General features: G+C 36.2%; 1 protein-coding gene and 1 long non-coding RNA gene across 2 annotated transcripts in view; one reads left to right on the top strand and one right to left on the bottom strand.

Moving 5' to 3' along the window:
• Positions 1-9,684, top strand: part of LOC121388829 (dTDP-glucose 4,6-dehydratase-like) — a 38,038-nt gene extending 28,354 nt beyond the window's left edge. The window contains exon 2 of the mRNA XM_041520343.1: positions 7,536-9,684. Coding sequence (XP_041376277.1) covers positions 7,561-8,577 — 1,017 coding nt within the window. The 5' untranslated portion in view covers positions 7,536-7,560 and the 3' untranslated portion in view covers positions 8,578-9,684. The remainder of the gene's footprint in view (positions 1-7,535) is intronic.
• A 5,565-nt stretch (positions 9,685-15,249) lies between these two features.
• LOC121388241 lies at positions 15,250-15,841 on the bottom strand. The gene is made up of 2 exons (XR_005959957.1): positions 15,772-15,841; positions 15,250-15,714 (listed from the first exon to the last, which is right to left on the bottom strand). It is a non-coding gene; the product is annotated as an uncharacterized LOC121388241 (long non-coding RNA).
• Positions 15,842-17,348: the final 1,507 nt, after the last annotated feature.

Here is a 17,348-nt window from a genome sequence, read left to right as displayed (position 1 = left end):
CCATGATTTGAAGCTGGGTGGAGTATCTTTACTTTTTGCTATCTCAACCATGTCCCATATTATCGCAATTGCTTGGCAATTTTGTAGACACTATTTCTGGTCTAGACATTAGCAAACAAGGTTTTCAGATGGCCGAGTCATGCTCCCACGGATAATATATCAAGAAAAATTAAAATTTGTTTGAGTGGTTTCGATCTCTGAGATATAAATTGCCGCACTTTTGTGCCATTGCACCAACCAGTGATCCATAACTGGTTCATCAAAGGCCATGGTTTGTGCTATCCTGCCTGTGGGAAGCACAAATAATAGATCCCTTGCTACTAATCTGAAAGAGTAGCCCATGTAGTGGCGACAGCGGGTTTCCTCTCAAAATCTGTGTGGTCCTTAACCATATGTCTGACGCCATATAACTGTAAATAAAATGTGTTGAGTGCGTCGTTAAATAAAACATTTCTTTCTTTCTTTTTTGTGCCATTGGTAAAGCTCCTCAACAATGACAAAATATATACACCTGGTGTACATTATCTACCAATATTTAACATTGCACATTTGAAATATGTCTCCATACAGCAAATTAACCTTTCAGTCATGTTTATTTGCTGCAAATGTCGCTTTAAAAAAATTGCCATAGGCTCAAAATTGATGTTAGTGGGCTGTTTCACCCATGCTAATATTATTTTTAAAATTGCTGTGGTAGTCAAACTCTTACGTTCGAGCCCTGAATGCACCATGTTATCAGGTAAAAATGAAGTTATTGATAATTATATACTCATGGGAAAAGCTTCATCTACACAAGGTGCACGCATATGTTTAACAGTAATGAAAGAAAATTCAAATGTTTTGTCTTTGATAAACAGTAACTAGGAGAGTACCTAGTAAGTTGGCAAACTTGTGCCCAATCCTTTTGTGGTTTATGTTGGACTACGATTGATCCACATTTGGGCTATTTTTCGTTCTAGACAGTGCACCGTAACTAGTATGAGCAAGGCTGTGGTATGTGCTGTCCTGTCTGGGAAAGTGCATATAAAAATCCCTTGCTAATAATGAAAACATGTAGCAGGTTTCCTCTCTAAGACTATATCTCAAAATTACCAAATGTTTGACATCCAGTAAATATGATTAATAAATCAGTGTGCTCTAGTGGTGTCATTGAACAAAAAGAAACTTTTAATTTTGTTACCAGTACATCCTGTTATCCCTTGTAATACACTGATGTAAACTGGTAAGATGGCCTAGACTATATTCTATTAATAAATGTTGTAAACCAGTGGCCTTGAGGTGTATCCGCGTGTATATAGTCAATGGAAGAAATCTAATTGAATGTCAACACACCACTATTGCCCTTTCTCTCAGTAGTTCTGAGCTAAATTTACAGCCAGGGTGGAAAGTCCTTTTCTCTGAGAGGTATATAGTTACTGTGGTTACTATTTGATCTGTAAATAAAGGGACTGGAACCATAAAGAGAAACACTTTCAGCCTACATAAAAGATGAATACATGTAACTATAATAACAGTACTGGTATCGGGATCTTGACAAATTTAATAAAAGATGAATACATGTAACTATAATAACAGTACTGGTATCGGGATCTTGACAAATTTAATAAAAGCAAAGCATTCCAAGAATGATGTTTAAAAATTTACTAGTTTAAATATATTTAAAAAAAAATGTTTCACACACTTCTAAAAAACATGATTAGTCAACTTGTATATATTGTACATACATGTATGATTTTGTTAGGTTTTTAAAAAATTATTATTATTAGCAGTAGTAGTAGTAGTAGTAGTATTATTAGTATTATTATTATTGTTATAATTAGTAAGAAGGCCGGACGTTTTTGTTCGCAGTGACTCTAGATATTGAGGTGAAGTTTTGTGTATATAACTTTACCATATACTGTTACATTTTAAGTTTGACATTTATGGTGATTCACAGAGTTATGGCTCATGAATGTAAGAGATACAAAATGTGTTGGGCCTGATTGGGCTATTAATTTTAGCAGTAGTCAGAATGCTTGTTTTTTAATGTGCAGTTATGAATAGGTATATATATATATACAGAGGCACATACTGTATACATCATAGAAAGTGATGGGTTTGTTTGGTGGGGGGGGGGGGGGGGGCATGGAGTATTTTAATTTATGTTATTTATTTATTATTATTATTATTATTATTATTATTATTATTATATTAATACTCTTGTATGGCTTATTTATTCCAGCCTTTTTAATTATACCTACTCACTGGCAGGGGAGGGGAGGCAACCAACACTATGTGTGTATGTATGTATGTATCTATGTATTGATGTATGAATATCTATATATTGTATGTATGTCAAGGTTGACTGTTACATACATAGATATTAACGCACTGGTGCAGGGGATAATTAAATCCTTTCTGGCCTCACAAATTGTCCCGTGCTGTTGTATGTATGTAGGTAGGTAGGTAGGTAGGTAGGTACGTACATATGTATGTATGTATGATTTTATAAACTTTAATACTGTAAAAAAAGAGGTTTGATTGGGGGTGGCCGTGGCACCCCTCCCCTCGCTACACCACTCTACCTACCTGTGGAATTACATATAGTATGCCCTTTCTGTCTACTTTCCCTTTGTCCATAAAGCATATCCCGTGGCCTTTGGTACATGCATATCAATCAGAAAGCACTGGTTACAAAATTGCCTAATGGGTCCACAGAGGAAAATCATTCCTATAATCTGTTTGCGTCAAAAAGAAACCGATTAATTGTCACATATAATAGCTCTATAATAGCTCTATAATGAATAAAGATATAAAATTCATATGAAAACATTATTAAGTTTCAGACCCATGCATACCAACTTAAATAATATCTTTTGAAAAAAGTTAAGTATAAATGAAAAGGTTTTTTTTTAACAAATTACCATCAAATTAAATAGATTAAATCTCATTTTTAATACAGGGGTGGAGGCAAAATAATTAGAACAGCTAAGGTATGCAGCTTCACCTGCAAATAATGCAGTAACCAGAAACTAAAGGTAGAACTGTGCATGGTTTATCTTGGAATTCCAGTGGTTGCCATCATACCAGTTTAAAAAAAAAGCGAAAATTTAACTTATGCAATTTGATGGTAATTTGTATAAAAATAAAAATGTTATTTGAGTTGGCATGGGTTTTTTGGGGTTTTTTTTTTTTCCTTTTATTTGACGACTCACTCAACACATTTTATTTATGGTTATATGCCGTCGGACATATGGTTAAGGACCATACAGGTGTTGAGAAAGGACACCTGCTGTCGCCATTTCATGGACTACTTTTTTTCAATTAGCAGCAAGGGATCTTTTATATGCACCATCCCACAGACATGGTAGTACATACCACGGTCTTTGTTACACTAGTTGTGGAGCACTGGCTGAACGAGAAATAGCACAATGGGCCCACCGATGGGAATTGATTTAGGGATCGATCGCACATCAGGCGAACGCTGTACCACTGAGTTACGTCCTGCCCCCCTGGTATGTGTTTAAAACTTAATAATATGTTTTTATTTGAATTTTAGCTTTATTCATTACAGAGCTGCAGGCCAATTCATTAGTTCCCTTTTGCCCAAAACCAGGCTATACAACGTATCAGATCTCCTGTGATGGTATCAGGTTGTTTCGCCCCTTATTCCCGATCGCCCCGTGTCGTTTCTCCCCCATAACCGGGTCGTTTTGCCCTCATGTTTATGTTTGTGAATGATGAATAAATTTGTTTACATGACTCTAGTTGCAAATCAGATATAGATTATCAATTTGTAACCCTTTATCAACCATAAACACCATTTATATGTATAGGTTATTATGTGCAATATTTTAAAGAACCCCTCCCCTCACACCATCCCAGTTCCTACGGGCCTAATGTATTTTATATTCATAAGTACAAAGACTAGTCTACACAATGATATTGTCGATAGGACATTAGTTATAAAGTGCTTTGGTGTGTGTGTGTGTGGGGGGGGGGGGGGGGGGGGGCGCGACACTTTTTTGCAAATTTGCAAAATTGACCCCTGTTTTGTGCTTTTTAAAACAGATTTTAACTAAGAGTTCCTGTTAAAAAATCACATACAGATGTAATCATAGAGCGAGTCTGAAATATTATTACATTTTGTGTGTTTTTCTTCTAATTAGGTCCATTTGCTTCAGTTTACATTAAAAAAGTCATTTAAAAAAATGTCTGTTGTATGCTATATATGGCATTTTATGCGTATTTTGTTATTAAAATGTTTTAAAATAATGCGTGTTTTGTGGGGGGGTTTAAAAAAGATTTTGTGAGAATATACTCGTTTTGGGTATGAGCTATCTCCACTGCAAATCTAGCCAAAATAGTTCATCTATTAAGAAAGTTATGAATACTACCACATTGTTTGGTTGACGGCCTTTGTTTCTAATGAAATTGATTGTTTATTAATAAATAAATAAATTAATTAATCTCATTAAAAATGATCCAGGTTTCTTGTGCTGTAATTGTTTAATTTATTTTTCACATACATATCCTTTCACCCCTCTTGTAATTCCATAAAAAGTCAAAATGGCAGCCGGCACAAAATTATTACATGCTTTTTGCTCTATGCGATCTCAGCGAAGTCGATACAGGTGACATGGTTATCATCTAGTATGTGGAATCCGTGTCATTGTAATAGTTTTTTTAAGATTTCTATCTGGACAAAATGTGGGTAAAATGTAACGAAAAATAAAGGTAGAAGCAATTTATTGTAGTTGTCAACATTTTGTTTCAGACTTTACATTTAAGTCTACAACCTTGTTAGGTGACTATTATGACAAAATTATGGGTAAAATTATTTTTATATACCAAATTTTGCATACTAGTACCACCCCAATACATAGGGGTGAAACGACTCATAATGGAGGACAAAACGACTCATTCTAAGGGCGAAATGACTCGGGGCGAACGGGAATAAAGGCAAAACGACTTGGGGTCGAATAGGAATAAGGGTGAAACGACCCGTATTCCCTGTGATCACTGTAATCAGTGAACCTCATCTTAGCCATGGCAACAAGGGAGCAGACGTTGGTATTTTAACAAGAGAGAATAACAATCAATAGTCGCTCACTGTAAAAAATCAAATATTGCCAACTTCATGCTTGGAAAAACAATACTTTTGTGTATCTTATGAACAATACAATTCTCATTGAATCCTCACTAGACTGCTCACCTGAAGTACTTTGGGCCATATCACTGAACCTTGTCAGTGGATCCATGCTATTAATGTATTTTAATGTATGTGTGTGTGTGTGTGTGTATATATATATATATATATATATATATATATACAGTAGAATCTTGTTGGCTCGACCTGTCATGTTGTATGTTCAGCCAGCAGCTATCGGTAAAAGTCTTTCAAGTACAGCTAGTGTCACGGTGCCTTTTCAATGAAGTGTGATACCAGTGAAACAATTGGCCTCGGCGGGAAGCTATAATCTCTGAACATGTCTACCAAACCAGTTTTCAATGAAACCATGGTCAAGGTACTCCGCTATCATCACTTCGGCAAGGGCTTTTGCATCACTGGAGTAATTTCTAATAAATCCTTTCACTCTGATATTTTGTTATATAACATATTGATGAATTTTGTAAGTTTGCAGTTACTAAAATAATATGGTAACAAGTCGTTTCGCCCTTATTACTAGTTCACCCGAGTCATTTTGAACAGGGTTGATTCGTAACTCTAACCGAGTTGTCAGGTAAGTTCTGTCTTGTATCACTCTCTACCACTTGAATCGTTGGTGAAACAATGTTAAAACATAATATACAAACATGAAAGTCTGAACATACTAAACGTAAGTTTCGCTTCCTTATTTTATCACCATATCATTTATCAGTGATATTCTACATGAACGCGATGACGTACATGGTTTATGTGTATGCGTGTCACGGTGTATAATATGTATGTAGGCCTGTTGTATGTATGCGCGCGCGTGTGTGTGCGCGCGCAATGAATGTTATTCAACAAATTAATGTTACAAATTTGTATTTTATTTATATTATTACCGGTGTTACTATACCAATTACAGCATATATCTGTATACACGAACACTAGATCGCTGTATATTGTATTAGGGGCCGAACATGTACTGGGGCCGAAACGTCCTGACACCTATCTAATTCAACTTTCTATCTTATGTTACGGAAATATCCGATGTTGACCGAATGGTTCGGTCGAACTAACTGATGGGTCGAACAGTTTCTCGAGCACCGACGGGGTTCTAGCCAACGAGATTCAACTGTATATAGATATATATATGTATATATATGTATATATATGTGTGTGTTTTATTTTATAATACCTCTTTTCATCCTGATTTTAAAACATTTTAGCAGGCAGTTAATTAAACTAGCCACCCAACAATAAAAACTACGGAGAGCCTGGCTAGTACCCAGTGGCACCTGTTGAACGAATCAGTGGTTCTTGGGGTGCCGTCTGAGTTTTATATAGCAATGACCTTCACTCCTTGATCTTCACTCCTCAACCTCGTCATAACACACGGCCAATGGTGGCCTTATCATACTCATATCATATCCTTCCCTATCATACCCAGTCACCGTACCATCCTTCTTCATGATCCTAAATTTTACGTGCCCCCATAACAACTGGTATGGATAACTTGAGGGCGGGCGGAATGGGGGAGGGATGCCATGGTAGGGGGCGATAGGGTGAAGGCGGTTTCGACCAATAGGGTGCCTGTTAGATCCCCTTCCATTCCACAGACAGGGTAGCACATACCACGGCCTTTGATATACCAGTCGTGGTGCACTGGCTGGAATGAGAAATAGCCCAATGGGTCCACTGATGGGGATCGATCCCAGACCGACCATGCATCGAGCGAGCGTTGTATCACTGGGCTATGTCCCGCCCCTAGGAAGGTACGATTGTCAATATTATGTTGTCAAGATCAAACCGGTTGTTGACGATTGCTTTTGTCATTACTTATTCATTTATTCATTCATGATTGTTGTATCTTTCAGAATTTAGTACGACAACTCCCTTACAATAAATACCCTCGACGATTGCTTTTTGTCATTACTTATTCATTCATGATTGTTGTATCTTTCAGAATTTGATACGACAACTCCCTGACAATAAATACCCTCGACGATTGCTGTTTGTCATTACTTATTCATTCATGATTGTTGTATCTTTCAGAATTTGGTACGACAACTCCCTTACAATAAATACCCTCGACGATTGCTTTTTGCCATTACTTATTCATTCATGATTGTTGTATCTTTCAGAATTTGATACGACAACTCCCTGACAATAAATACCCTCAACGATTGCTGTTTGTCATTACTTATTCATTCATGATTGTTGTATCTTTCAGAATTTGATACAACAACTCCGACAATAAATACCCTCGACGATTGCTGTTTGTCATTACTTATTCATTCATGATTGTTGTATCTTTTAGAATTTGGTACAACAACTCCGACAATAAATACCCTCAATGATTGCTGTTTGTCATTACTTATTCATTCATGATTGTTATATCTTTCAGAATTTGGTACGACAACTCCCTGACGATGGAACAAATTTCCAGCATGAACTCCACCAACGGTGATCTCATCAACGGCTTTGACAATGGCCATGGCATTAAACCCAACAAGGGTCACGTGCTGGTCACCGGCGGCGCAGGCTATGTGGGGAGCACGCTCGTGCCGCTCCTGCTCGAAAGCGGGTACGAAGTCACAGTCTACGACAGCTTCCGGTGGGGGGTGTCCCCTCTACTTCCAGTCGCAGAGCACCCCTTGCTGCACATTGTCAATGGAGATATCTGTGACAAACAGGCACTGGAAAAGGTGATTCGCGGGAAAATCGGAATCATCCACCTTGCTGCTATAGTAGGCTACCCGGCCTGCAGCAAAGAACCGGACTTGGCAGCAACAGTGAATATCGGTGGAACCCAGAACATTGCCGATTCACTGGCGCCGGGTCAGGCGCTGATTTACGCCAGCACGGGATCGTGTTACGGAGCTGTGGACGGCGTCTGTACGGAGGAGACCAGCATCAGTCCACTCTCCCTGTATGGCAGCACGAAAGCGGGCGGTGAAAAAATTGTGCTGTCTGCTGGAGGCATTGCTCTACGATTGGCCACCGTGTTTGGCATCGCACCAAGACTCCGCCTCGATCTGCTCATCAACGACCTAACCTACAAGGCCTTAACGTTGAAACATTTCGACCTGTACGAGGGTCACTTTCGCCGCACATTCCTTCATATAAAAGACGCAGCACGCGCCTTCATCTTTGCGCTAGAGAACTACAAAACGATGCAGGGCCAGGCGTACAATGTGGGCGATGAGCGGATGAACCTGACAAAGATGGAGGTCGCCCAGGAGATACAGCTGCAGGTGGAAGACTGCAAGATAGAGGAGAACCTGACTGGAAAAGACCTCGACAAAAGAGACTACGAGGTCTCATACGAAAAGATCCGCAAGCTAGGCTTTCGCTCAACTATAAGTGTGAAACAAGGTATCTGTGATCTGCTTAAAGTTCTGCCCAATCTTCTAGACTCTGAGGTGGCCAGATGCAAGAACATTTAACCGAAACTGTTTGGTCTAATTTTACGAAAAGGTCGTACTGACAGTTTTTGTTGATTTTATTTTTTTAATGTTCTTAGAAAAACCCACCAATTGACTACTTCAAATGGTAGGTTAGGTTATAACAGAGCATTAATTTTAGCACTTTGTAGTATTTGGCCATAGTGCAAAATGAAGTATAGAAATATATGTAGTCCTTGCAATTCATATCAGCCTTCAGCAAAATTAATACCAGCTGAAGTAAAATAGTGTTGTTTTTTGTTAGTGTATCTTCAATGAAGATAAACCAGGATAGATATTAAAAATACAAAGCTAAGTAAACGTGTATTTCAGCCGAAACAAACTACTTTTGCCTCAACCTTTGTCTTTGCTGAAGCAAATTTTCTGACTTGCAAGGCCTGCATATATCCACCTGCAGAAAACACCTATTTATGTATGTAGTTATGACAACCACGTGAAAACCACAGTTAACGACTTGAACAATTTGAAGTCAACAAAACCACGGGCTTGTGGGACAGATAGCCCATTTTTATACGATTTATGCTTTGAACGATGTCTGTATTACAGGAAATCAACTATTCTTTATGGGTGTGGGTAATTTTTGGCATGCTTCCATCAGAGAACTGTTCAAGCATGCCTGTCGTGGGCACAACCTCTGACTTTGCCAGAAAGTTCTGTCCATGACAGGGAGTATTCTTTACATGTGGCCTTAGTTATTTAGTAACCAGAGCTTAATATGTGTGTGTGATCATTGCTGTTTGTTTTTTGTAATTGGCAGACTAATCCATGTTGATCCAAGTGTATGGTAAGGTTTGTGTGATAAACAGGTCATACAATGTTTTGTTGAAGGCAAAGTGGCATAATAGTTGTATTACTAGAACACTCTCCTGAGGTGCTTGGGTCAAAGGATCAAACCCCCTCAGTGAACCTATGCTCTGATTGGCCCCCCCCCCCCCCCCCCCATCCCAACCAGTGGCCCACGACTGCTGTATCAAGGGTGTATGTGCTTTCCTGTTTCTTCAAAAGTGCATATAAAACATTCCTTGGTGCTAATGGAAAAACATAGCAGCTAGGTTTCCTCTGACTATGTTACAATGAGCAAATGTTTGACATCCAATAGCCGATGATTAAAAAATCACTGTTCTAATGGTGTTGTTAAACAAGGCCCGGGTGGGAGTTAGCCCAGTCGGTTGAGTACTCGCTTGAGGTGCTTGCGTTGCAGGATCAAACCACCTCGGTGGATCCATTCAACTGATTGGGTTTTTTCTTGTTCCAACCAGTGCACCACTACTGGTCGAAGACCGTGGTATGTGCTTTCCTGTCTGGGAAAGTGCATATAAAAGATCCCTTGCTGTATTAGGAAAAATGTAGCTGGTTTCCTCTGATGACTACGTGTTAGAATTATCAAATGTTTGACATCCAATAGCCGATGATTAATTAATCAATGTGCTCTAGTGGTGTCGTTAAAGAAAACAAACAAACTTTTGTTAAACAAAACAAACTTTAACTTTAAATCATTAAAAGTCGATTAGTTAATATTTAGTTAATCCTAGTTCTTTATAATGTTTGCCAAATTACTTAACAGTCACATGACAGGTCTCTGAAAATTGTTAAACATTTTTTTTAATTTGTGCCTCACTCATACAAGTCTAGGTTCGGGAACCCCATTTCTTGTTTGCATATATTAAATTTAAGACATCATTTATATGGTCATAACAGGTTATGCAAAAAAGAAATGGGTTACCTCGATTTGTTTTTGTGTTAGAGGCCTTGCACGATTCTGTAGCCATTAGTGTGAGTGAAATGTGGAATACTCTGTCTTTAACTGGTGTATAAGCAGAGAATATTTTTAAACTGCTCAAAATTATTCCATCACATCTTCTGATAAATATTTGCCATGCATTTAGTACTTCTGCAATATCCTGGTCATAGGCTCCACTGCCCTGAAAATTAACCAGTCTCGCAGCCAAACTGGCCATGCCTTATTTTGCATGTTAGTAATTGGTCATCATATTCGAATGCGACTGCTGAAAGTTGTTTTATTATGAAAACATGAAGCCGCTCACAATTCTTTATCTTGACTATGTGCTGTTGTGTTATATTAAGGCACAGTTTTCTTTGTTGTCCAGTCTTTTGACTGTATTGCTCCCCTCCAAAACAAAATAAAAATAATAATAATAATAAAATAAAAATAAAATAATAATTAAAAAAATATAATTAAAATAATAATAATATAAATAAAATTTAAAAATGCCATTTACTTTTACTATTTTGTCTCTATCCAAAATCAGAAGACTGAATAAATAAATGTAATTTAAAATTAATAATGTAATGAATACGGGTATCTAATATTAATTAAAAATATACATAAAACTATTTACATTGTTTTTATAATAGACACACTGTGTTATGTTAAAAAATGAGACTAATATTCATGGTATTATTGAAGACTATCATTAACAATGAAAACAAAATACATTAGGGCATGTTTAATTATACTAGATATACTGAATGCAAGCTATATTAACTTATCTTAAGTTTGTCAGAAATTTATTGGTGCATATTAACAGTTTTTAAGAGTTCCATTATGTATCATATACCCTACCATGTTATTTTGTGTCATTTACTAGTCCCCTACCGGTCCAACCGGAGGGGACTATAGGTTTTCATCTCCGTCCTTCCGTCTGTCCCACATGTTTTCTGGACTTTTTTCCAGGCCTTGAGATATTAACCCGAAATTTTGTGTATAGCTTTATCATGTACTGTTACAGATTAAGTTTGACTTTCATGGTAATTTACCCATTTTTGATGGAGTTATGGCCCTTAAACTTAGACAATGTGAAAATTGGTTTTCGGGACTTCATTTTTACAAGGCCTTGAGATATTGAACTGAAATTTTGTATGTAGCTTTATCATGTACTGTTACAGATCAAGTTTAACTTATATGGCAATTAACTTCAACTTATATGGCAATTTATCCATTTTTGATAGAGTTATGTCCCTTTAACTTAGGAGATATAAAAATAATTCAGAACTTTTGTTTTGCAATACCTGAAAATATTGAGATGAAATTTTGTATATAGCTTTATCATGTACTGTTACTGATAAAGTTTAACTTTCATGGTGATTTACCCACTTTTCACAGATGTTTGGCTCTTGAATTTAGGAGATACGAAATATTGTTGGGTCAGGTAGGGGACATGTATTGCTTTAGCAGTACTCTCAAAATGCTTGTTTTGCTTAATATTTGTGGAAAAACCCACAAAACCCCCATCAGCTTGGCTATATGAAGCTATTAAACATATACACCACACACACATGCACACGCACATCTATGTACGCACGCATGTACACATGCACCCCCCCCCCCCAATTCACACACACCACACAAAAACACACATGTATATAATTATATTAATTAGGAAATGTTCCCTCGTAAACCACAGTGATGAATGACCTCAATGATTTAGTTAACCCCTGATGTCACACTGTCAAATCCACACCAGTTAATAAGCACAGCAACTACCATATATTGTTAGTATTTAACAATGATAAAACAATTTTGTTTGGTAAGTGTTTAGTTTTTAATATATTTACATTGTAATTTGTATATACATGTACCTGTTAACTTGTACTTTTGTTTCTTTCCTGATCTGTATGTTATTTTTTTTTAAAAGAAGTAATACATGTATTATTATTTTCAAAATGTTTACACTGCTACACTGGAAATTTTTTAAAGCTATGGTATGCAGTTTAGCATAATAGGCCTATTCAACAGTGAAATATCTAGTGTCCCAGTTATTGATTACCATGGAAACTTTCACATTAACATAGCATTAAATCCAATAATCCATGGCTCTTGTTTCTTTACCAATCATGTTTTGTTCAATGAATTATTTGTTTACATGTTAAATTATTAATCATCATTTTGCTCAAACCATGAGATATACTTGTTCAGTTACAATTCTCGGCAATTTCCAGAAAACCCCCATAATGAATGTATGGCCAACATAATTGTTAAATACCCAGGCACCAAGGCCCTATTAAAAGTCTGGTTATGGGGAAAATGAACATAAAAGATCCCTTGCAACTTTACAATTGCAAGTACATTATGTGGTGGAAGCGGGTTTCATCTCTTTCTATCTGTCAACCAGGGGCCTAATTCACAAGGCTCTCTTAAGCTCCTTTAATGAATATCGTCCTTGCAAGTCTTTTTGCACTACACTGCTGGACCATCAAGTTACGAGAGTTTCGAGAATTAGGCCCCAAATATCGAAGTAAGCATGAGTTAGACACTAAATAGTGTTTCCTTTCTCACTTTATTACAAGAAATCAAAGCAATACTTTATTTAACAATGCACTCAGCCTCATTTTAATTACGTTATATGGCATTAGACATGTGGGGCTGAGTTTACGAAGCCTGGTTCTTTTAAATGCTGGTGTTTATCAATTGTAGATGCATGTAGTTACACACATTTAAGACATAAACAGGTGTTTAACAATTGTAGATGCATGTAGTTACACACATTTAAGACATAAACAGGCTTTTTAAATTCAGCCCTTAGGTAATAACCACAGATAATTAGACACTTTAGAAGACCAGGCATTAAAACAACCGTCCGTTGGGTTGGACACCAAACAATTGTAGTTTAGACATGTATTTAGGTGTTGTTAAACAAATATTCATTTCCTTGTCTATAGCGGTGTTAACACTCACACAACTTAAACTGATTTAACTATACTGGTTGAGCTAAAACACTTTTGGTTGAAAATGAAGTGTAGTTATCCACATTTTGCTTAAGTCATCAAAACAACAATGGACTATGAGTCTGTTCAGCTGTTCAGCTATTGCTAACTTCACTGTCACACCCTCCCTATACTAGTGTAACTAAAACAGTTTGTGTTCACACTTCGATTTAAACTGGTTTAAAGTGAAAGTATTACCAGCTTGTAACAGGGAAGTCCAGAAGTTCATTCCATGTGAATCACACAATAATGTATAATGGTGCAATTATTCTATAGACGGGTTTATTGGCCAGTGACGTCAAAGTACTGTGCGCGGCCATGTTTAGAATCACGTGATCGGTCCGCCATTAAGGGAGTGAAATTCGCACAATAATAACATGTGAAGGCATTGCATCTGGGTGCATTTTCAGTATTTATTACCATTTTAGTACTTTTTGTGAAAGCAAAACCAGTATGTCGAATAATACAACCTCATTTAAAGATTGTAGATTCACATCAAAGTTGGTGGAAGTGTATTAATCATTAAAAACGTAAATAATAAAGCATGTATATAGCCCATACATGCGAATATGAAAGCATAACGAATAATTTAAACTTATGCTAGCAAATATATTTCCCTGGACACTTGTATAGCCAAATGTATTGAACATTAAAACAATATTTTAGCCTCAGCGGACGAGGGTATAAGATACCCCCCCCCCCCCCCCACCAGCCTAAGCTCCTGTTTTGTTTGTACTTGCCTTGGTCATCACCAGTAAGTGTCAAAGGGGTTTGTTTTGTAATTAACTAGTATATAGAAAATTTTATGACTAACCAGAAGTGCGTTTTCAGGGTAATTTAGTGTTGTATATTGTGTATGATTATTTTTTTTTTTTAAATTCCAAGAAACAAAAGATAATTTTAAAAATATATATTATAATTATAAAATAATAAATAAATGAATTAATTAATTTTTTATTTTATTTACTATTATTTATTAATTAATTAATAATAAAAATAATAAAATAAATAAATAAAATAAAAAATAATTATTAAAAAAAATCGACGAAATGCGTGGGGTGCGATTTTCGGTGTGGCATGCATGCGTGTTACGTCAGTAAATTATTTATCATGTTATCGCACACATTTAACACCATAATAACTCATATGTATATATATATAAAAATATATATATAAAAAATAAAAATAAATAAGAGATAAATATTTGGCAGTGTAAACTGCGCCCCACTTCAACCCCATGTGATCACATCTGGAATATCCCAGAGCTAATAATAGTAACAGCTAAACGTTGACATCTACTCTAGATCTAAGGTCAGTCTATCTTTTTTCAAAATGGTACACCACATTTTCTACAAACGTACATAATTGAAATACTTTTCTATATTTTAGGATGCATTCAGGAAAGTTTCACTTCATAACCATCAAAATTATTCACACTTGCGTGTGTTTAATTTATTCGCTATGCTTTTGTATTGGCGTGTATAGGTGCTTTATTATATATGTTTTTAATCATTCACAGATTTCCACCGATATTCATATGAATATACAATCTTTAAATGAGGTTGAATTATCCAAGAGACTGGTTTTGCTTTTGCAAAACGTTCCAAAAATGTCATAAAACCTGAAATTGCACCCAGCTGCAATGCCATCACATGTTATTGTTGCGTGAATTTCACTCCCTTAATGGCGGCCATATGGTTACGCCATCTATCGACAACGTCATAAACTGCTGGGCGACAATCGGAAAAACCTGTCTATAGTTTGAATGAAATAAACCAATAGAGCCAAATTTAGGAAGCCTATGTTAGTTCTTAAAGGCAGGTGTTTATAAGCAGGTGTTTAAAGGCAGGTGTTTATAAGCAGGTGTTTAAAGGCAGGTGTTTATAAGCATGTGTTTAAAGGCAGGTCTTTATAAGCAGGTGTTTAAAGGCAGGTGTTTATAAGCAGGTGTTTAAAGGCAGGTGTTTATAAGCATGTGTTTAAAGGCAGGTGTTTATAAGCAGGTGTTTATAAGCAGGTGTTTAAAGGCAGGTGTTTATAAGCATGTTTTTAAAGGCAGGTGTTTATAAGCAGGTGTTTAAGCATTGTAAAGTTATGTATGTAGTTACATGCATGTAAGACAAAAAAGACTGTAAATGTTGCCCATAAAGTTTAGTGTGTATACGAGTACTAAAGTTGTGTTGTATATTCTATCTACAATGAAATAAGTTTAGAAAACATTTTGAAATTAATTAACCAGTCACATATGTTCTCTCTCTTCTGACATCTAATTGTAAATGATGTAAAATCTTTAAAGGTAATAAACCTCTTCATCCTCGTTATCCTTTCTTCCTTTACCTCTTCTTCTTTAAAGGTAATAAACCTCTTCATCCTCGTTATCCTTTCTTCCTTTACCTCTTCTTCTTTAAAGGTAATAAACCTCTTCATCCTCGTTATCCTTTCTTCCTTTACCTCTTCTTCTTTCTATTCCTCTTTTTGTTAGTAAATTTGGAACACGTTATAATCATGTTTTATTTTATTGCTTGTAATATATTCATATTGTAAAATGTTGGGAGAGGCATTAATATAGGCTAACAGTGTCTGCGCTTAACTTTTTTTTTTTTTTGCCTTCTGGGCAAGTGGTGACAGCACTTTCACTTGCCTGGATCTATTTTCACTTGCCCGAATAATATTTTCTAAAAAAAACAACAATATTGCAACAGATTATAAGAGAAAACATTTATTTTGAACTATGCACGTGTTAGAAGTTAGAACACGAGCTACGCACATGTTAGGACACGAGCTACATATACGCACGTGTTACGTTTGCGAAATCGCTTAGCGTTTCATATTAAATTAGATAATAGGATTATATAATTCCTGATTATATAATTTCCAGCAAATAAAGATGCTTGCGTTCACCAAACGTTGAGCACTAGTATAACCAGGCGCGGATTTAGTGGCCCCCCCTATTTTTGGAGTCAAGTTATTATTATTTTTTAACTATAGCATACACTAGAGTGGAATTACACAAAAATGCACTTATTTCAAAATTTCGTCGGGGAGCATGCCCTCGGGGCCCCCCCTATTTAAAAATCGTGGATCCGCGCCTGATAACCGACACAACCCCTTCCTCCCCCCACCCCATCTCAATGAAATAATAATAATTAAAAACCCCACCTAAAATATAATGTTCAGTTGATATGATCTATGACGTGTACACATAACAATGGCTGAATCTTATCGACAATAAAAAAAAAAAAAAAAAAAAGACATGAATTTGTGCCCAGTTTTACATGCCACTTAACTTTCCTTACACCTATTCTTATATTGGGCATATGTTTATATGTAAAAGCAGACCTTCACTTTTTCATGGTGCAAAGTAGGCTACATAGCTGTACTTTTATTTATTTATTAATTATTGATGTTAATTTTTTTTTTTTTAAATCGGTCTGCAGGTGTGCAACCTTACTGTGGGTTTTCAGTCGCCCATTGTCATTTTCAGTCGCCAGGGGCGATCGGGCGATCGTTAAGTTCGAACCCTGGGCTAACACCTGTTGGCCAATACCCAGACCACTACTGTTTTTGAATGGCAATAAATATTGTTTGAACCAAATAAGTTTATGTGTCTGCAAAGGGTTTAAAAGTATTTTTATAGAAATGAAATGGAAGTAATTCAAGAAGGAATAATTACATGTTCATTCTGCTATTCATTTTATTACCGATATGGTTCAAAATGTCTTGGTTCATATTATCAAAGTGTTACGCCCCACCAGAATGTCAAGTGGGACATAACACCTCAACGTCAAACGATGACATCATATGACCTTACTGGAATGATGGCATCATATGACCTTACTGGAACGTCAGGCAAACGAGTTGTCATATAAATTAAAATCAAGTATAAGATATTTAACTTGCTACAATTTTGTATCATGTTTATGTCCTACATGGAATCATTTTCATTGTCACTCATGTTAAAGCTCATGACAAATGAAAATTATTTCACCTGGGACATAAACATGATATGAAATGAAATGGAAGCTTGT

Source organism: Gigantopelta aegis, chromosome 14 (assembly GCF_016097555.1).
Source record: "Gigantopelta aegis isolate Gae_Host chromosome 14, Gae_host_genome, whole genome shotgun sequence".
Classification (NCBI taxonomy): domain Eukaryota; kingdom Metazoa; phylum Mollusca; class Gastropoda; order Neomphalida; family Peltospiridae; genus Gigantopelta; species Gigantopelta aegis.
Note: the sequence above shows the minus strand (reverse complement) of the source record. Positions and strands in the feature narration are given on the sequence as shown.